The sequence below is a fragment of the Grammomys surdaster genome, unplaced genomic scaffold (assembly GCF_004785775.1).
Source record: "Grammomys surdaster isolate TR1022 unplaced genomic scaffold, NIH_TR_1.0 206, whole genome shotgun sequence".
NCBI classification, from domain to species: domain Eukaryota; kingdom Metazoa; phylum Chordata; class Mammalia; order Rodentia; family Muridae; genus Grammomys; species Grammomys surdaster.
Window position 1 is genome coordinate 2,853,570 of NW_021604651.1, and position 23,298 is coordinate 2,876,867.

At 35.9% G+C, this 23,298-nt stretch overlaps 1 protein-coding gene across 1 annotated transcript in view; it reads right to left on the bottom strand.

Annotated features, from left to right (window-relative positions):
• Window positions 1-23,298, bottom strand: part of Gucy1a2 (guanylate cyclase 1 soluble subunit alpha 2) — a 326,716-nt gene that overhangs the window by 120,627 nt on the left and 182,791 nt on the right. The window contains exon 5 of the mRNA XM_028771399.1: window positions 8,388-8,873. Within this exon, the coding sequence (XP_028627232.1) occupies window positions 8,388-8,873 (486 nt within the window). The remainder of the gene's footprint in view (window positions 1-8,387; window positions 8,874-23,298) is intronic.

Genomic DNA, 23,298 nt, shown 5'->3' on the forward strand with positions numbered 1-23,298 from the left:
GTTCTTTGAAAACTCTCTTTACCTTCTACTACTGTGTCTGTACTAAACCTATTGTTCTGGCTGGAGTTTACCCATCATCTTGTACAAAAGAAATCTCAAGGACAAAAAAAACATATACAATAAGACAAGGTAAAGCCTTCATAAGCAGGCTGGACAAGAAAATCAAAGAGTAGGAAAAGAGTCTCAACAACAGGCAAAAGAGCCAGGAATACACCCACTCCCACTTTTAGGTGTCCCATGTTCTAGTATAGTAGTTAGAATTATGATATATCTTAGTCATAAAATAAGACAATACAGGCAGTGTTATGAAATATTTCAATGTGAAATGTACCCAATAGGCCCTGGTTTGAGCACTGGTTCTCCATATGATGCCGCTTTTGGATAAAGTTATCAAATTTTTAGGCAGTGGCTTCTTGTTGAAATAAAGGACTACACTCTGAGTGGACCTGGAGGCTTAATAGTCTGGCCTTACTTTTTTCCTTCTCTCCATTTTTTGATTGCCTATGTAGTGTGACCAGCCGGTATCATGTTTCTGCTTTCATGTCTTCCCTGCCATGATGAATGTATTTTCATGAAACTGTCAACTAAAATAAATTCTTTCTTTCTTATATTGCACTGGTCAAATATTGTGTTGCAGCAATGTATAAAGTAAATTACTTTTCAAAATAGTTATTGTTCCATGTTTCTAAATGAAATATCTAGTCAACTCTAATTTTCTATGCAGAATGCCTAAACAACATACTGAAGTGACTCGGCTATCTGCATAAATGGTGGCATAGAAATGTTTCTCTCATTAAATAGACAATGCTGGATACATTCTCTAGGCTCTTGTACATCCAAGTTCTGCCGTCAATGTTTGTTATCTGAGTTATGTCAATATGGTCATTATCAACTGTCCACTCTAATCTATTTCCTACCCTACATTGCCTGTTAGAAAGCAAATCTATTTGTTACTCTGTTGTGTGTAATTTTAAAAGCATGCTACCGCCTTTGCCCAGGAGCTGCCAACGCACTCTGACCTCTCCCAGCTTCCTATTGCTTCATCCAGATTAGCCCAGGATTGATAGCAACCATTTCCCAACCAGATTTCTCTCTCTACCCACCTTTGCTCCATTCAGACAGCTTGACTACCTTAGAATTTGCGTGCTAGCACAATTGCTGAACTCTGATACCTCCCTCCTGGAAATATGTGCTCTTAACAATGTATTACCTCATCTCTCCTTCTGCTCTAAGCTTAATGGTTTGTATCAACTCGCTTCCCCCACCCCACTACCCCGTCAACCTCTTTGGCCATCCACTGGAAGCAGAGGCTGCTGGTTCTAGCTCCCCAATATCTTATATGATGGCTGCGTGCTACATGTTCCAAAGCCTGGCTGAAAAGCCCCTCTTTTCTTACATCTCCATCTGTACCTTCTATTCAGCAATTGACTCCAGGCCTTCTTTATTGACAAAATCAAGAAGCAATGAGGGAACCAGATCTTAATATCAGCACCTTCCCTACATTACTCATTTTTTATTTCTTCTTTTTATTTAATCTTTTTTTAAACACTCCAGGTTTTCTTCCCCTCCCAGCCCACTCTCCAACTGTTCCACATCCCATACCTCCTGCCTGCCCCCTGTCGCTACAAGGATGTCCCCACTCCCTGACCCTGCACCCACTCCAGACCTCTAAACTCCCCGGGGCTTCCAGTCTCTTGAGGGATAGGTGCATCTTCTCTGACTGAACCCAGACCTGGCAGTCCTTTACTGTGGAAGTAAAAATATGTTACTCCTTTTAAAATTCTAAAAGGACTTGCCCAAATTCATAAAATCAAATGAAAATCTTTAAGACGCCTAAGATTTCCATATAGTGCAGCATTTACTGACTTTTGCATCTGTATCTCACTCTACTGGATTCCATCATTCCTTGTGAGTTTTTTTTTTCCTGATTCAGAATCCAATTCTACTGCTGCTTAGAATACTCTTTTATCACTCTTCTAGCTTGTTAATGTCTATGATGCCTTTTTTTGTCTCCCTTATCTTCTGTCCATGTTTGACAAAAGCCTAATACTAAAGGAACAAAACTTCACTGGTAATTTTTAAAGCCCTGTGGACCTTTGAAACTGACAAAATAATTCACCTAGCAATACAGTTGTTAGAACAGAATGTTTATTTGTGACCTCCACCTCACCTCCAATCACATGGAAACTAGCTCTTCTCTGATCATAGCACCATGCTCAAATGCATATTTCCATAACATTTGTTACCATCCATGGGCATCTGCTCTCTTTTTAAAGAAGTTATAAATACTTTTACAAATATCCAGAAACTCTTCTAACTTACTGACAAGATACTGCTACTCTTTGTCTAATCAAGTAGCAGCAAATGTAATGTAAATGGCAGTATTGAATGAGATTATTGGAAAACTGAGTATAAGTCTTTAACAGTGTTCAATTTCAAAAGTTTCTCCACTGATAACAAAAGCACAAAATATGTAACTCCCAGGAGACCATAAGTGCGACTGTAGTTTCACTTAGGGAAGCAGAATAAAATGATGCATATGTATTTATAAAGTTTCAGTAATAAATAAGTAATTTGAAAAATTCTCTAGTTTATTAGAAACAAAGACAAAGAAAGCATTTTATTCTTAAGGTAAAATCTGAGTCTAGATGAAGTAATATATCCTTAAGGTTATGGTTCATTCCCCAAAGGCTGGCCAAGATCCAGTGGACAGGCAGATTTAGTAGCCTGTTTGTTAAGTGTAAAACAAAACAAAATCTGTGAGGCAAAAAGTGCTATAGATATAGAACTTTGTGTGAGAAAAGCCTGTTTTTCTATCTTATAAATGAGGTTATAAATGAAACTATTTAAGTTTCCTATATAGTGCCTTATCCAAAATGTACATTTGGGTTCTCCAAATGTGTCTTATGCATGAAGCATGGATGATTGTCATCAACATATTTTCCTGGCTTTCATATTCCCTAAAATACAAACAAACACACTTAAAAGTGTGGTTTGGCACAATTGCTCAGTGGTTAATATTTGCTATCAAGACTGACAGCCAGAGTTCAATTCTTAGTACAAACTTGGTAAGCAGAAAAAAATCAATTCCTCAATTTGTCCTCTGACCTCCAACACGTACCATGGCACTTGTATGCAAAAATACACACAAAGTAATTACATAGGCAAGCAAACAAACACATGCAATTTTAATAGTGCACACCGATAATTTTCTATGAAAAAGTGTTTTATTATGGACATTTATCTCTATTTACTTCTGAATTCTGTGTTTATGTATTGATGTGAATGTCTCAAAACTAATCCTTTGAAAAAATAAAATCTTAATCTTCAAAACAACATTATGAAGAGTCAGAGCCTGGTAGAAAGTATGTGTCTTTGGAAGTCTCCAGTCCTAGGAACTGATTAATGACACACTGAAACTTGATTGTGGTGATGGCTTGGCTTTTTCTTTTCCAATGTCTTTGTAGTGTGAAGACATAGCATAAAGCCTACACTAGATGCTGATGTCTTAATATTGATTTTTTTAATTTGAGATTGGGTTTTGGTGGGAGTTTTTTGTTGTTGTTATTTTGTTGTTTTTGTTTTTGCCTACAGAACTGATGTAGACTATATTTATCTTCTTAAAAAAACAATCTGTTGTAACAGTAGAAAGCATACAAAGATATCCTGACAGAAGTTAAGAAACTAACTATCTTTAGGCAACAGTGTATGTGTGTGGTGGATGATGCTATCCTCTACCTAACCAAAGGACATGTTTCTTTAAGTTGAACAAAGGCTTCAGCAGGTGTCAAATTCTTAAGTCATACCCTTTGTCTATCAAGGCCCTAAAAGACATAAAAAGGTGCACACTGAGTCTCCTCTCCAATTCTGCTACAATAATAAACAGAGTTAGGGCCAGCTTCGTAGAACAAGCTTTCTGGAACGAAGTGGACCAATTTCTTCTTTAAAACTGTTAATGAAGCCTCTGACTTCTATGAGTATATTTTAAACTAGAAAGTGGCTAATTTAAGTCTGACTTTTTTTTTTAAGTCACAAAGTTGTAAAAACTAGCCAATATAAATTTTAAGTTAAAAAATGTGTATGTGTAAAAAAAAAGACTTTATCTTTGGGGTGCAAATATTTCTTAGTGAGTGCAGCACTGGCCATGCAAGTGTAAGTATGTCTAGATGCCTAGAATATAAATTCAGGCAAATAGAGTGTTTCTGTATTCATAACTTACATATTTGAAATTCTCAGAGGATACACTTACAAATCATTAATATTGTTCAATTTCAAAAGCTGGTTCCATGAAAAATTCAAGTATTGAAAAATAGAAAAATAATTATGTACAGTTTGTAACCTAAAGCAGAACAACCTGGGGAAGCTCCAGGAATGCTACAAACTCTCTGGCTTAGGTTCTATTGGATACAGCAAACTTCATCTTACCTCAAAGCTAGTACTTCTCTTTTCATCTGCAGAAAGAAGAGTAAAACATCTATATTCTCGGTCTCTGATTCCTGATGACAGGTGTAGGAAGAGCCCTGGCTACAAATATTCAGTTAGAAACATGCTCAAGGCTGCTAGGCTTGCCTGTTTCTAAATCCCACCTCTGCCTCCTGCTAGGATCATTATTGCTTTGGCTTAGGTATTCAGAGTAGTAATGAATTGTTGCCTCCGGTTCTATCAAAATAAAATTTCAAAACCTTAAAAAAAAGATAGGAAGAAACAAGATTCACATCCTTATTATTTTCTGAAGTGCTCAAGTTTTCTAACTTGTCAGAAATGTAGTTTTGTTTTGATACAATAGGGATGCTGTGGTAAGTCTTAGTCATGAGGGACCAAGTCTCATTGCTTACATTTTTTTCATTTCTAATAAACACTGAATACACTCAATTAAGGGATACGCATAGATTTTTAGACATAACACATAGCTCCCCTGCCATATACCTAAGTATACATGTCTAAAACAATAGAAACAGCTAACGTTATATTTATTTTGTACTAGACACTGTTATAATTTCACTTTCTAGGGTGTGGTACTAAAGAAAAACAAAATTAAGAAAGCTATTGATAGTAAAAATGACAATGAGTGGGGGATCCAGCTTTTTCTCTGTTTCTTTCTTATCTCTTACCAAATTTGTTGGCAAAGTCAAAGCAGAGAAGTAAAACTTCCATTGTATTGTCACTCCTCAAAGCCCCATCACTCTTCCTACTGACAACAGACATGAATTTAAGTAAGTTAGAATTACCAGTCCTTTATTGTTTGCTTTCTACACATTATCAAACTTCACAATGTAGGCCCTAGTACATTATTGATGTTGCCCTTTTGCTGACTCTGTCTATCTAATTACAAAGGGGTAGAAGTTATAATGTCTGTTTTCTCCAGATTACCTGGGTCTTCCTCAGTATTCACATACCTGTAAAAATCATGGCAGCCAAGCCCATGAAAAATCTTTAACTTTCTCATGGCTTAAAATGTGCTCAGTGAAATACATAACTTCTTCCACACCTCCCACTTTATAGAACTGTGAATTATTTTAGCAGAATCTTCTTAACATGGCCTACATTTGCTGAATTCTTCCACTCCAATTATAATTCATCACTGCTTCTCTGTAATGATAGTGAAACACTAAAAGGTGAGGTGGCCAGGCACACCTGTAGAGACTGGGTATTACAGTGTCAACTTGGAGTGTATCTTTCAAATAACTCCTTCTACATTGTTTCCTAACTTTATCTGCTTTGTAATATAAACGAGGCTTGCACATTTTTCCTCTTCAAACTTTCTATTCAAAACTTACCCACACTTTAAATCTAACAACTGTCTTACATTTCGTAAATCAACAAGGTTGCTTAAAAAATGGCCTTTTTCAATAGCAGTTAGTATATGCATGTGACTTATGTTATAAATATTCAACAGTTAATAGCATGTAGTAGTAGTTATTCTAGGGAATATAACATAGTGCAAATATGCTTAAAAATAAACATGAATGATAGAAACTAAGAAGGTCAAACTAAGAATTGCTTATTTATATTCTTTCTCATTTATTTTTCACAATGTACTTGTTTATCCTATTCCTTTCCCCATACCTTTAAAAATAATGTGTGTGTGTGTGTGTGTGTGTGTGTGTGTGTGTGTGTGTGTGAATGTGTGCCTGTGTGCATGTGTGCACTCACTTGCATGCACACGTACTTATGAATGGCAGATGTTAAGTTCAAGCATCTTCCTTTGTCATTCTCTGCCATAATATCTTGAGACTCTCTCTCTGAACCTAGAACTTCATGGTCTAGCTACCCAGCAAAACAGCCCATCAGGATCCACCTGTCTGTGCTCTCCCAGCAGCAGGGTTACAAGTGCACTCCAGTCTTCCTGGATATTGTGGGAGTGCTGAGCACCTGGAGTCAGGTCCTCATGCTTTAACAACAAGCACTCTTTGTCTTAGCCATCTTAAGCCCACCTTTCCATTTCTCCATCCTCATCATCCTTATAACATCAGCACATATTATGTCTGTTTGATAAAATGTAATTTTTTTAACCAAAATGAATAGCTAAAACTATCCTATCTTCCTATTGCAGGTCCACATATCCCTAGCATTGAATATGTTAAAAACAAATAGCCCTGGAATTGTATAAGTTCATACTTCAATACTTAAATTTGAGAAGCAAGCTTATTTTAAAAATTTTGTTATTTGTATTGGTTTTGTTTAATTTTAAATATATATACACTCATACAGGAGAGATACACAGAGAGTACAGTTAAGGATTACATCAAGACAATCATTTTGCAAGATAAAACTTGTTGGTAATTATTCATGCCTATAGAAATATGTCCTAGGTTTAATAGCATAAAAGAAAATATGAAGATCACATCATATTTTCACAGACTTATTTTCCAAGATATCCATGAAAGGTCATTATATTTTTAAATTTAGGAACTACTTTGCTATCCCCAGAATGCATCATATTTCTTCTTATACTTCTTTTCAAAGCCTCACTTATATCTTCTTTAAATTATAGCCTGGACAAAGTGAATCTATTTATCTATCTTTTCCACTTAGTTATATAATCTTAGAATTAAAAAATGCAAGCTCGAAGAGGCTAACACTAAAATTCACTGACTTAAACTGTGAGACTAATGATCCCAATAATAATAAGATGAAGTTTGAAGGAAGAAAGTACAGGCAAACTTGTTCTGATTTCTTCTTTTTTTAGGAAATGTCACTGCACAAGAGCAACAGGATTAGGGTGTCCCTCTAACTTAGAACCAGACACTGGGCTACTTTTATTACAAATTATGCAACAACAAATTAAAGAGAGGCTAAAGGCAATTTGTAAAAACTCTTATTTTATATAACAAAGCATATTGCTTAGCCATCCTCCACACAAAATACTTACTCGTCAGAGACTAAGTGAGCATCTGCTACGTGTTTGATGTAATTACTCTATACAGTCTCCTTTTTTCAGGGAGACACATCTTAATACGAATGTCTCATGAATCATAATCTGAGGTGAATAAAGAAGCACATAAATTCTCTCTAAATCGGATTACATGAAGCTTAGACCATGAAAAGAGCAGCTGCTCAAACTTTCTATTAAAACCCTGCCATTCACCATTTGCTTAAATTAAATGTCCCTGCTGACCTTCATGTAAAAATCCAGGGACTCTGACATTACATAATCTGTGTAAAAAAATTTGCAAACTGTTCATTTATAAGTAGGTAGAAGGTTGAACTTCTGAAAGTATAGCTGCAACTTTAACAAGAAGTTCATACAGGGTTTGCCGAAACCACATCAATAAATGGTGGTTCGCACACAATTGTGATTTACCTCCATTTCAAAGCTAAGAATATTAAGGTTCTGACTGAGAACTATTGACTATGTAGGAAAGAGTGAGAATACTTGCATATATTCCTTTAGAATTAAAGGATCTCACTTCATCATCATTTTGAAAAAGCTGATTACTCAAAAGTAAACAATATAAACCATATTTTAATATCACTTGTTATTTCCTTTTTTCCATAAAATAAAAATTCTTAATATATATTGTAGTCTCGCTCTCTAAGCAAAAACTACATTTTCAAACTTTCTTAGTATTGTAAGTTTTGAATAAAAAGAAGTAGTTGTGCAGAACTATCTTTTTTAAACTGCAGTATCAGAGTTTCTGAAGTCAATACTTTAAGATAAAATAATGAACTAGTTTGCTAAGATAGTAGAAAGATGTGTATTCTATAAAAAGATTTATCTATCTCTACATATGTATATATCAAATGTCACATGTATAAAGTATATATATATATATATATATATATATATATATATAATTCATAATCAAGTTCAAATTCATATGCATTCTTGTGAGTTGAGAATTTGTTATTAAAGTACATATATATAAGTAGCTCATCTCCATTACCTTGTAAATATCCAAAAAGCCACACTGGTGATCAAATCGCGTGTAGAGCTCATTGAGCATGCTGATCACCTGCATGGGAGTACACTGGGCACATATGGCTGTGAAGCCCACAATGTCAGAGAAGAGCATGGTGACATCATCAAACTTTCTGGCCTGTACTTGCTGTCCTTGCCACAACTGCTGAGCTACATCACCAGGGAAAATGGAATACAGCAGATCCACTGTCTTCTTTTTTTCTTCTTCTAGGGCCTGGTGAGTTCGTTCTAAGGTGGCCTTTAATTTATCCATCCTCTTCTTCAAGCCATCCTGGGCCTTTGCTTGCTCTCCAACTAAAATGACATCTCGGGTAGCATCGTGAATAGGGATGTCTGAGAGATGCAGTCCTCGGCCCATGAGTTCATCCAACTTGTCCACACATGGAGAGCCCAAAAACAAAATGGCACTTGATTCTGGGACATGGATCATTTGTCCTTTAATTTCCATCACCTGTGAAATGAACATGGAAATTTGATCAGTCTTCCTCACAAGCAGGCTGAAACAATGATGTAATACCTGATTCCTAAGAGGAAGAAAATGAATTGCTGTTTTCACACTAGGAAGTATTCAGCTGATTCAAATCCCTTACAAACTTCATGGTTCAGAACAGAAATAACTGTTTTGCATCTTATTGTAAAGACAATGATAAAATATACAATGAGATCATTGAGAAAATAAAACAGGAAAACATTTTTATTCAAGAAGGAATTATTACCAGATGTATTCTTGAGCTGGCTTATTAACCAACTCATAAGACTTCAGCTTAATAGTAACAGAATCAGAATAAATTAAATTGTCAAAATACCTGTACTTAACTGTCAATAAAAATAACACTCCCTTCAAAAACTAAATCTTGGAGCTTATGATAAATCATAAAATTCTTTAGTGTTAGGTACACAGTAATTGGGAAAAGTAACAATCAACATGATGACGAGGTTAGTGGGCAGTTAAGTAAGCTGAATTTAAAAAATTTAAACCAGGAATCTGTCATTAAGCCATCGTGTTAGCAGAAAGTGCATAGTCATAAAGCAAAACATACTCCACAGACACCAAATTAGAACAGCATTAAGCCAGTTAAGAACACAGAGTGTAGGGACAAGTAAAGCAATGTCATCCTTCCCTTTTGTGACTTTTCACCGATGAGGAAATTGGCATTTAATGGAAAAAGAAAACTGAAACCAGGAGTCTGCTACCTCAGCTTGAAATCCTACTGAAAATGGCAGAGTGGCAGAGTACAGCCATAGGGCATGACTTTTCTCGTAGCGTTATTTGGGTTAGACCAATATGCTCCAGTACAATTGGTTGGAAAGAAAGCTGTAAGCACCTGGGGGGATAAGTAGGACCAAGTGCTGATCAATCTGAGTCTGCAATGTTACCATCCATTCTCACATAGAATGTACCTCATACATTTATTCTCCATTATTATCTATAAAAAGCCACAGGTGACATTATTATGCTAGAGTCTAAAATACTCACTATCTACCCCAATCTCAGGGAAAAAACTCAACAGAGACTTGATGCTATAGTTTTAAAGCAATGAGCACTTTCTTGAGCTACAGTTTCCGCTGTAGTTCAGGGTTTCATGCTTTCATTCAGTGCTCTGCTTCAGCCTGGAACAGATACTGAATGCTTTTATTTACTAATGCTGCTCTGGGCCATAAAGATAAATGAATAATAAAATAACATTTTTTCAAACTTTTTAAAGTACATTAAGGAACCCAAACTATATAAGGCAGGAAGTAATGTGACCAGAAGCCATTCCCAGTTCCACACATCAGGTGAGGGTGACAGGATCATTGTCTTATGAAGAATTTCTGGGTTGCAGCACACATTCCTGATATGCATTTTGTGGTAAAAGTGCTGTTAATGTCGTACAGTTTCTTATTGAAGGATGGTAAGGGCAGAAAAGGAATATTCATATAATTTATACTCTGATAGTTTAAAAAAGTATATTTTCTGCCTGCTACTGGGATGCTTTGCCCCTGTTGATTACTTCAATAGATATCTTTTCCTTCATCTTATATTTTATCTTGTTATATTTTGGTTGTTATCCCTCAAAATCCAGTTTTATCCAATCAGAGAAGAAAAGGGAGCAGATTTGGAGGGAAATGGTGTGAGAAGGGACTAGGAAGGGAAGTTATAGTCAGGAGATATTGTAGGAAAAAAGAATCTATCTTCAATGAAAGAAAAAAAGTACTATATTGACTATTTACTTAATTTAACAAATATGGCCAAAACAAACTGTACAAAATTTTCAAAGAATTAATAAATATATATATATATATATATATATATATATAAAACAAAAATATTTTTGATTTATATGTGGCTAATTATTAATATTCTGAACTCTCTAACTTCTACAGGCTTTGGGAGAAAAATATTCACTATCTGTATTACAGGATGGTTACATGAGAGAGAGAAACTGAAACAAATAAATTCTTTTAAAAATAATTTTGTTGGTGAATTCTTATCTTATTTAATTAATGTGCAAATTCATTTAGAACATTTGTGTCACTGTCATAAGTATATTTCTCCAGTTAGAAAACAATACAAATTGTTCTTCCTAAATTATTTTGTTAACTGTAAGTTCTTAAACTGACCTTTTGCATTTACAAATTTAGTAATAAAAAATCATATTTCTTTTACTGAGTAACCAGAGTCATAGAAAACTGTCTCAAATATAAAATTTTATTATATATCCAGTAATATTAGAGATTTATGAGATAATAGCCAGAACAAAATTAAGAACTTTGCGAAATCTATAAAAATTCAGAAACTAGAAAACATAAAAAGGGATTATTTGATACTGAATTGTAATAAAGAATTGAAAAACATTAAATTGGAATTTTAGCTCAGTTCAGCCCAGTTATTCAACTTTTAAATGCTTGGTTTCATTATGCTTAAAACAGAGATGCTGGTAAGGATTCTGATGAAGATGGTGTCTAAAACTAATACATCTTCTGAGTACATGCTTTTAAGCAATGCACAGCATGGAGGAAGCTTAATAGTTGGGGGATAGAGAGAAGGGCAATGGATCATGCTACCAGTAAGAGGAACTACTAAGGTAGTATCAAGTTCAGAACCCCACTAAATCTCATAACTGAGAATGGAAGTAATTCTAACCAGTTCCTCACCTGGCTCCTTGTCCTGGAGTAAACAACAGTCCATTAAGAGGATCATAACAACCAGTCACATACTATAGAACCTAGAGTTCTCCATGCTAATGAGGTATATAGATAGGTCTCAATTGTTTAGCTGATGACCTTCCCTTCCTGGGCATCCCTTCCTGCAAAAGGTATTTAATCACTGATTCACCCAGTGTATGCATATGAATCTTCATCCACTGTGAATAAAATAGTTGGGACAAGCAAGGATTGTCTCCTTCATCAGGGTTGGGGATGGGGAGGGAATAGGCCTTAACCTTACAGATCTCAAGTATCCCATAGAAGGCTTTCCCAACTCCTGGCACTCACTAAGAGCTAAGCACTGGATCCCCCACATATACACACACTCCTGTTCATTGAAGACCCTCTGCTCCATTCTCAATTCTTCTTTCGAGCCTCACAGTGGCAACTGGGTGCACAGGAGTTTGAAAATCACAGCATCCCCTCCAGTCTCACCTGTAGAAACATGGGCTGGGATCCCTATCCTAGACTACATGTTGCCTTCCCTGAGCAGCATGTTTGCAGATTGGCATCCTAGCAGTGTGTTGGAAACACAAACTGACAGGAGAACAATTATAATTCTAAGTATAATTAATGTGAGGAAATTTTTAAAAAAAATTCTCAACAAGCAGTTAAGAGAACAATAATGGTTATCGATATTGATAAAGTATTTATTCACCTTATTATCTAGTCACATTCTGAATGTGGTTTTGATTGTTTAGATCTCTGAGATAAAATTAATGAAGCACAAAAAGTTATATGTCATTGGATCTTTAAGATCAGGCCTGGTTTCTGTTCTTAATGAGTAACTATAACTTGCAAGACACTAGCTCTGTTGAAAAAAAAATAATAGAATACACAAAGTATCTGAGGAGAGAACCTTCTTTTGTGTATTAAGTTTCTTTCTTTCACCTGCTAACACCCTCACCATTTTGCCTGACTAAGGACACAAGAATGGATTAGCCTAACACTACAGGTACTCAGCAAGAAGCACCCTTTACATAGATTGGAATGTCCTTCTTTCATTTAAAGATACCAAGACACTGGATGGACAAAATGTATTCTATATTCTCTAGCATCAATAACCAAAGACAAATTGGAACAAAGAAGCATGATATTATGAAATGAGATAATAATAGTTCAAGACAGATTCTAAAAGTTGAGGTGGACTGAAATTAGAACTCATAAAAGCCATCCAAGCAGACTATAGTGAACATAATGGAAATATAAACTGATATAAGGGCCAGGATAATCACAACTTGAAATGAAAAGACAATTAACTGATGCCAACACTAAACTGAACCAGATATAGGAATTAACTACAAAGAATTTTCAAGCAGTTCAGGAGTCTGATGGAATAGAGGACAACAGAAGAATACAGCCCACTGAATCAACTAAATGGGCTCACATGGGCTCATAGAGACTGAAATAGAAAGCACAAGACCGAAGGTGCAACACATCTTTTGCATACATGTTATGGTATTTTTGTGGGACTCCTAATCAGTAAGCGTGAGTGTGTCTCTGATTCTTTTGCATGCTGTTGAGACTCTTTTTTTCCTCTTGTGGTGTATTATCCAACCTTCACATGAGGTTCTGTTACATCTTGTTTTGTTTTGTTATGTTTGGTTGTTGTCTCTTGGAGGCCAGCTCCTTTCTGAAGGAAAATGCACAGGGAGTGGATCTGAGGGAGAGGGAAGGTGGGGAGTATCTGTGAAGAGTTGAGGGAGGGCAAACTGTGTTTGGGATGTATTGAACTAGAGAAGAATCTATTTTCAATGAAAAAGGAGAATTTTTTTAAAAACTGGAGCTGTTGAGAGAGCTCAGATGTTAAGAATACTTGGTGTTATTACAGAGGACAGATATGTTTCCTAGCACCCACTTGGTTTCTTAAAATGTCCTGTCACTCAAGAACTTAAGGATCTGACATCATCTTCAGACTGCTGCAGACACCAGAATCACACATGGTGTACATAGTGGATACACACAGGAAAAAAAAACAAGCAAAATTAAAGTATTTTTACAAAGAATTTTAAAGACAACAGTAACGTGCTTCAGGAGGCAATTACAAAATGTCTTTACAAACAAATCTTTAAAATGTCCAGAAATCTCAGTAAAGTAATAAAAGATACAATTTAAACCAAATGAATAGAAATTACAGAATGGAAAAAACTGGAGTAATCTAAATAGAAACCTCCTTGGGAATGGTCAAAAATGATGACAGGGAAATTTACTCAGTCTAAAGAACTGAGAGAAAACAGATGTTTTAAGGAGAAAACCTTCCTGGAATCTGCAGGACAACACAAAGCAAACTTTTACATATGTATCTCAATTTATACAGTGAGAGGCCTGTATATACAGGTAAAGAGGGTAAAATTAAGACTGTATTAGAAGAAATGATAGCTTCAAAAGGTAAAAATGTAATGAATGTCCTAAAAATGAAATTCTACATGCTAAATAGATCATAAATATGTATGTGTGTATATATACATACATGTATTTTATGTATATATTTATGTAAATATATAAATATGTATGAGTATATATATTTATATATGTATAACATACAAACACACACACACATACAAAAGGACTCAACAAAATTGAGATTTTTGAAGACTAAATACAAAGAACACCTGAAATTAGCCAGAGAAAAATGAAACATTTCTTATAGGTAACAAGTTTAATTATTATTTTTCCTCTTAATTTATGGAGCCTAAAAGAAATTAGGATGTCATTTTTCAAATATTAAAATAAAAGCACGTTCTATCAATTGAATTATATTACTGGAAGCTATCCATCAATAGTGATGAGTAAATAAAAGACAGAGATACATACGTTTATATGTATGTATAAAGCTATAACACATGATACTGCCGCATACAAAGACTGTGGACTCTGAACAGGTTCTTTTACCAAAGTTAACACAATTATGTAGACCAATCCTCAGCAGAAGTGTCAATAAGATACAATGGGGAAAGGATCTTCTGTTTAGTAATTCAGTTAGGAAAATTGGATATTACATAAATAAGCATTCAAAAAAATTCATTTGAAGTGATTTGGACTCAATCATAAGATGAAAAATGTGAAACTTCAGGCAGAACATACATTACAGGTGTTCTTTGCTCTTGATTTGGGTAATAACATTTTGGATATAATCCTCCAAGTATGAGCATGAAAAGCAAGAATGGACAAATGCAATTATAACAAACTAACAAACTTCTTTACAACAAATAAACGCTCAATAGAATGGAAGGAAAACTTAAAGACTGGTTAAAAATTTACAAATCATACACCTAATAATTGCTTCAGATAAAACTACATAAGGATATAAAGTAATAAATAAATAAATGTAGGAAAGTCCTAACTAAGCATTCATCAAAAGAAAACGTACAAATTTGTGTACGAATGTAAAGTCATGCATCTTTTCACTTACTATAGGGTAACATACAATGGCAAATAAAATAATTTGAAAAATAATTCTCCAGAATAGCATTTGAATAAAATTCAAGTGAGATAAGACACAGAAAAGCAAACCACAGAACCCAATCTGTAAATGCACTCAATAGCTAGCAGCAATTATTACTGTGACTAACCATTACAACAGTGGTAGTGAACAGAGTTGACACATGAGAGACACAGGAAATGATAATAGAATTACATTGAGAAGGCCTGTGTGAGTATGTGTGTGTGTGTGTGTGTGTGTGTGTGTGTGTGTGTGTGTGTGTGTTCAGTTTGCAACTCTGGGAACTGAAGTCGGGACTCTACACATATTATGCAAACACTCTTTTACCATTGGTTAATCCAGACCAACAATATATGATATTACTTCATAAAGTTTCACTGAAAAGGCACAGAATGTCCATGCACTAAAATATGCTGGAGCATTAAATTCATGGTGAAAACCTAGAACTAAATGTCTACAGGTATGTCCCAGCTTAGTTTTACCAATTAAAAAAGAAAGTTTCACAAACCATACAAAATATCACATGAATTAGACTATGATGATGAGTGCTGAGTTTGCATTGGTAAATTGTTTTCACACATAGGTCTTCAGACTGTGTTCTCCAGAGCATTCCTGTGAATATAAACAATGTATAAAACACATTAACAAGATGATTCAGCTCCAGAAACAACCCTTAGAAGTTGTCTATGACTGTGAGAAGCAGGTGGGTTAATGAAATACCAATGGGAGGTATAGGAAAGATGAAAGTCCAGAGTGAAAAGCAACAAATCTGATTATGACAGAGATTAAAAGAGAAAGGGATTAACCTAAGTTCACTCGAGTAAAGTACATGTTATTATGTTATAATCTCTCGAATGTGAACCTGGTTTATATGATTCTTTCTCTACTCTCTAATCATTGACTCTGTGTCTCAGGTGATAAATCACATTATAGATAGAGAACATGCCTAATTCAGTCCCTTTTGTAGCTGAAATTATCAGGGAAAATGTCTATTTTGGGAGTAAAAAGGACATATGCAAATACAAACACTCACAGGCATAAAATTCTTAATAGTTGACATGACCGTGAGGTACCTTTGGTTTATCATTTTGGGCATCAACCAATTTAAAATGATTGTATTTTTGTAATATGTTTAATAAAGAATATTGCTACTAGTGCCATTTAGAAAGATGTTACTCTTATGCACAGCAAAACATAAGAACTGAGAATGATTAAGCTATTTTCCTATATTGAAATAAAAATTGAATTAAATTTTAACAAAATTGTCTTTCTCTACGTATTTCTTAGAGACATCAGAAACAGGCAATCAGGGTTTAGTTGAATATAATATGAGCTCAATATTTTATATTGATATTTTCCCACTCATTTGAGTGGTTCATCATTCATGAGGTTCAGTCACTTTTCATGGCTTAGGGATAAAGAAGGAGCAGCACATTACCATAGATATCTACTCCAGTTACAAACGCTACCTTCTGGTTTTGAACTATGTTATCATTTTTGATTCCCCATCTGAGCTTCTTAGATTATGTGATCTGCCCTACCTAGGTTATTACCACTTTGTCTTCCCTAATGCCTCACAGTCAAACATGCTCACCTCTAATCTGCTCCACAGCTACTACTCCCATTGCTTGCTTAACTTCCTTCTTATACTTTAGATCTCAAATGTCTCATGGAGTCTGTGTTTGGCTCTCTGTTCTAAGTTATCTGTTTAGATTCACAAGTAACTGTATGAAAAGCTGGGAGACAAGGCCACAGGAATTTGACTATAGTATTTTACTTCTATCTTGTTTATATATTATACTTGGAAACAAGACTCAGTCAAGGACTTTTTTTAAAAAAATGTAAACCACTAAAATACTAGCTTGGTATTAATGTCAAGTCAGTAAGTAGGATGACTTGGCAACAATTTCTAGCGAATTTAAACTAGAAACAGAATTAGAAATGTTACAGAGTCCAAAGGAAGACTGTTTGCCAAGCACATTATGACACCATAAGTTCCAATGAAACACCTGTGCGTCCCCAATACAATTATCTCCACATTTTCATAGTTACTTGTTATTGCCCCTAATTTTTATTTTTTCCTGATTTTTATTTTTAATCGTAGTCTTCTCCTTTATATTTCTAGTATTATTCCTAAAACATAAGAATGACCTTGTTCATTTTATATAGGATGTTGACACTCATTCCTACAGAATATCTAAAATTTTCTAGGAAAAGGACATGACATTTGGGTGACCATGTTTCTCTCACATGGGAAGGTACTTCTAAGGAAATCATCTCCTAAACTATGTTTGCAAATACAGTAAATAACAGCAGCATTTTATCTTTTAGACTTAGTAAGCATTGCTTAGTCCCTATGTTGTGGAAACCAGCGATATAAACATGTTTAGCCTCAGGTGCCAATTTAGATTTCCATTTTACAGCAGACAAAAATGAAATCTATGCTGTGTGGGATGTTGCTTATATAATTTCTCAAAAATATAATATAAGAACAGTAAACATCCCCACAAATTTGCTTTCATCCTGTGTGTACTTTCAGATTAAAAATATGTACAGACCTCAGAGAAAGATATTACACTTGACAAATCCAATAGGATATATGGGTTATCAATATTTATACATGTTCATCTTCAATTTGGTGTTCTTCATGGATATCAAAGTTAAAATGTTGCTGTGATCAGAAGCTCCGCAAAAGCTAATTTTATGCCTTTCATCTGACAGCTCTCTGTGACTCATGGTCCCTAATTACTATTCCTTCAGGGTATTTACAGCATGCTTCTTGTGCTGATAGCCAGTGTTTACAGAAGCCTGTGGTCAAAGCACAGTGAAAACATAGATTATAATTTTTTGTTGTTCCTTTTTAATCTTATTGCTGTATCAAAAACATTTTCAATAAACTATGTTTTGCTTAATATCTTGCCACACGAAAGAGGGAGTAATTTTCTTTACAAATGGATGTAATAGGACTGGAGTGAATGGGGCTCTTTATATTGCGATGATTAGCTGTGGGACACCATGAAAAACAGCACATTTCTCCTATGATCATAGAAATACTTCTTCCTATGAGTCTTACAAATTAGTTTTTGTTACTGCTCCATTTCTCAAGTTATCTTTCAATCAACAAGTCAAGGAGGGAAAAAAGCCATATATACAAATAAGAGTAACAAACCCATGCTATCAGTATGAATATTCTCCACTCAGAGTTACATCTCCTGAACTCTTGTCTAATCCACACCTTTTAGGCTAGAGTTACCTAGTCCTGTCAAAAGTTATTTTCTCAGACTGCCTAATAACATTATCTAGAGAAGCAATAAAATACCAATACACAGACTTGTCCCCAGAGAAAACATCCATCTTATATTTAAGATTGCTATTTAAAACAAAACATAAAAACCTCAAGGCATGTTTTTAAAATATAGTCTTTATTCTCCCCAAAAAAGAAAATTATCAAACACTTAAGGCATTGCTCTTAATATTTTTTATGACATTTTATATCGTAGGCTGGTACTTCTTATATTTATATTTTACTTTTTCTGTGGAATTAGATTTTTTCCTAAAATTTTACTTTACAGAATTGAAACACACCCACGACTTGGTGCCTAAAATGATTTAGGAATAGAAATGAACTAAAAAAATAATTTAAAACCTCACTATATTGGACTTGTGGTCTGGGCCTGAGCATAGAGCAGGTCACAGGTGGCAGCTCCGTACCCAACCCCAGAAAACCGAGAGAAAGAGGTCTCCCAGGAGCTTTAACTCAGGCAGCATCCCAGGTAAAAATGAATCACCCGCGATGTCTGCTGTTAGAAGTCCTAATCCAGATGCTGGCCTCCGAACTTATACTACTCAGACCTTTGAAGGGCCACTGACAAGAACATCAAACAGCTAGAGATTGACATCACTAATCTGAAGAAATCCCTCCTTTCCCTGTCTGAAGAGACCTCCTAAAATCGCAAAGATCCTTACTGGACTTGATTTACTCTATTACAATAGAAAAGGCTGTGTACAGCTCTTGACTGTGTACAGCCCTTAAAGAAGAAGGTTGCCTTTACATAGACAAGACAAGGAGGGTTAAAGAGAGCATGAAATAGGTCAGAGAAGGCCCTAAGAAAAATCAGAGAGAGAAAGAGACAGATGAATGCTGGTACTAGAATTGGTTTTCAGCCTCTCCAAGGTTGTCAACCCTATTTCCTCCCATCTTGGGACCATTATTTGGGTTCTTTTTGCTTTTTTCTGCTGGTCCCTGGCTCTCAAATAGGCTGACTAACTCTGTGACACAACAGATAAATAATTTGGTAGCAAAACCTACTCAGATACATTATCATAAGTTAGCTATGGAGGACCACGAGACTCAAGATGAGGTTGTTACTTTATACAGGGCGTTCCCAAAACCCATCTCCACCCAACCTAAAAGGGGGGACTTCTGCCCCTAGACCAAGCAGAGAGGGGCCACCCAGAACCCCCTCTGTCAGGCGATCTGAATTCTTGCTTAGGCTGCGAGGCTAAGCACTGCAAGGGAATATCAATAAAAGATAAAAATATCTATCTGGGTTCCCTGAGGGACAAGCCTGACTGCATAGGGTTGACGTCAAAAATATCCCCTCTCCAGGAAAAAGACATCAGTACGGGTATGGCCCTCATGCCTCACTGGACAACGACAGGGGGACCGGAGCCATTACAAGGTCCCCTTCAAATACTGGAGGTCAGGCCTCTAACCCCGCCTTTGCAAGTTTAGAATTGCCACAGCCCTTCTAAACTTAGAGAAGGGAGGAGATGTCAGGGGCAGCCCTGCTTACCCACTGAAGGCCTAAAATCAGCCATAGGCCTAAAATCAGCAATAGGCCTGTCATACATGTATACTAACACCAAGTCTTGGGTCTCAGTGGAAAATCATTGAAACAGATGGCTATAAGCTAATGTAAACAGGGAGCTTTTGTGGAAATTTACAAGCCTGAGTAGTCATAGACCTTGTAAATAGGTAGCCTTGGCAGACAATACCAACTTAGATAAGGACAAGTGAGTCATAGGCAGAGTCATAGTGACTTGTCCCCTGAACCTTCACCCAGCTGATATCTGGTTCTGAAGATATCTGTATTCCCCCTGAACACCCACACTCTAGTGTCATTCCCTTCCCCACATCCTGCCTTTCTGTGTTTATAACCCCTGTGTGAATGAATTACAATTTGAGAAAAAATAAATTATAAAAAAAAGTCACTATATTGTTCAAATAAATCACAGGTCAGATAGTAACTACCAGATGAAGAGATCAGTAGCAGATACCTTCACAAAGTAATTGTAAAAAATAAGAAGGAGAAGCAGAGCATAGTGGGACACCTCTAATCCCAACTTTAAATTTTGAGTCAGGAATTGCAGAAGTTCAAAGTAGATTATATAATGGACTCTATCTTGGAGTACAAAACAATAACATTCAGCTTGCTGTTATGCAGTAGGACTATCACAATCTAAAACTTTAGTATTCAAGCTAAAAGGGTCAATTAATCCAATCATACAAAATATAGATGACAAATTTTTAAAAGATCACAAAAAAGAGTCTATACAGAAGAAAGGATGCTAAAGAAATCCAAAAATGACTGTTCAATAGAAATTGAACTCTAAGAAAAATAAGCTACAAATAGAATTCTTGAGATAAGTGGAAAAATTTGATGACAGTTTTATACTTAGGATATATGCTCAGAAATAATTGTTGCGTTTTAGTAATGGGATTGTAAACTGTGCAGATGAACTTTGCTCTTAAAAAATAGAAACTAAGGGTTAGGAAATTGAATAGAAATATGTAGCAGTGGGGGATGGGGAACTGGGGGTATCCATTAGAAAGTCCAATACTCCAGGGAAGTAAAAGGCTCCCAGGATACAATGGTGATGATATTAGCCGAAATACCCAACAAAGGGGAAATACAACCTGTAAAGACCACCTCCAGTAGATAGGCACAGCCTTCAGTTGAGGTATGGGGCCACCCACACATCTCAAAATTTTTAACCTAGAAATGTTCCTGTTCAAGGAAAGATAAGGACCAAAAAAAAAAAAAAAATAGAACAGTGACTACAAGACTACAAGAAAAGTCCTTTAGAGTCTGCACCACCTAGGGATCTATCCCATCTGCAGACATCAAACTCCTACACTATTACTGATACCAAGAAGCACTTGCTGACAGGAGCCTGGTATGGCTGTTCACTGAGAGGTTCTACCAGCACCTGACTAATACATATGCAGATACTCACATCCAATTATCAGATGGAGCCCCAGGACCCCAATGGAAGACCTAGGGGAAGAACTGAAACTTAAGGGAATTGCAACCCCATGTGAAGAACAGTGTCAACTAACTGGAACACCCAGAGTTCCCAGATACTAACCCATCAACCAAAGAGTATACATGGGGGAAGCCATGGCTCCAGATACATATGCAGCAGAGGATGGCCTTATCTGACTTAAATTGGAGGAGAGGCCCAAGGTTCTGTGGAGGCTTGATGCCCCAGCATAGGTCAAATGTCACGCATAGCTTGTAATGGATCACAGCAGGCCAAGATGGTTCCACGAGGGGAGGTTTATTAAGAGGGTGGGAGAGCAGGAGAGAGAGAAGAGGAGAGAGGGTAGAGGCCGGCCATGACCACGTGGAGAGAGGGGGAAGGGAAGGGGGGAGGGGAGAGGACAACTTGCAGGTGCTGGGTCGAGAAGCCTAGAGAGAGGAGAGGCCAAGCAGCCCCTTTTATAGTGGGCAGGGCTACCTGCCTGTTGCCAGGTAACTGTGGGGCGGAGCATACCTGGCCACTGCCAGGTGACTGTGGAGGTGCAGTTTAACAGATTACTAACAATAGGAAGATGCTAGAGTGGTGAGGTGGGAGTAGGTAAGTGGGTAGAGAATCACCCTCATAGAGACAAAGGGGAGGGGGAGAGGGAGGATTGGATATGGAATTTGAGGAGGGGTAACCGGGAAAAGGGGATATCATTTGAAATGTAATTGAATAAAATGATTAAGAAAAGAAAAAATAGAAACTGAAATTTTAGACCTAAGTGTAGAAATTTGATTTCAAATAGTAAAGTTTTAATAATTGAGGAAAATTTAAAGATATATTTTGCTAGTTGGCAACTTCTTTATGGCTTTAACCATTCATAGTTCAAGCAAACTGACACCTACCTGAGAGCCCACACATGAAAACAAGAGAACTCAAGCTTGAATGCTGAAGAGCAAAAACATTGACTCAAAAAACAAACAAACAACAACAACAAAAAAGAAAACCAAAATAACTTCAATATGAAGTTTAAAATATAAAAGACTTGCCAGTATCTCCTACTTTAAAAGAAACTGGAGATAAATGTGGGATTTTGTGGAAAGGTTTAAGATATAAAGGACCTGCCAGTATCTAATAGTTTAAAAGAAAACAGAGATAAATATGGGATTTTGTGGACTAGTGATGTAACCCAGTTGATAATATTTTTACTTAGCCACACAGAATTGTGGGTTTAATCACCACCACCTCATAAATTAGTTAGAATGTCACAAGCCACAGGTGAGGGTGGGTAGAAATGTACTGTGCAGGGGGAAGATTATTGGGGTTTGCTGGCAAGCTAGTCTTTCAACTTGATAGAGGAAAACACAAAACTTTTCTCCTCTGGCTGCTGTACATGCTCACACTTAAAAACACACATGTGTACACCTGTATACATATCACACATCATACTTATATCACATAATTATGGAATAAATTTTTAAAATGTCATTAGGGAAAATATCATGATTTTAGAAACTGAACATCTCAAATTTAAACTTCCAAATTGGGAATACTAAAACTGTGAGATTTTGAGCAAAAACGGAGTGTTGAGAATGAGATTTCACACATGGCCCCAGGTGACAAGTCCTATTTCATGTCAGTCATAATAAAAATACCATATAAATCTGCCTCCACACTACACTTATAAGGTACAGATCATAAATTATTTTTTATATTTACATTAATTTCATTTACTGGTGTCTAACCTTTTGAAACAAAATAGTTATTTACAAAGTTCAATCTCAAGAACCATACAGTTCAATTCCAAAGAAAGAATGAAAGGGAAGGAAGGAAGGAAGGAAGGAAGGAAGGAAGAGAGAGAGAGAGGGTGAAAGAAAGAGGAAGAAAGGATGACAGAGAGAAAGAGAGAGAAAAGAAAGAAAGAAAGAAAGAAAGAAAGAAAGAAAGAAAGAGAGAGAAAGAAAGAAAGAAAGAAAGAAAGAAAGAAAGAAAGAAA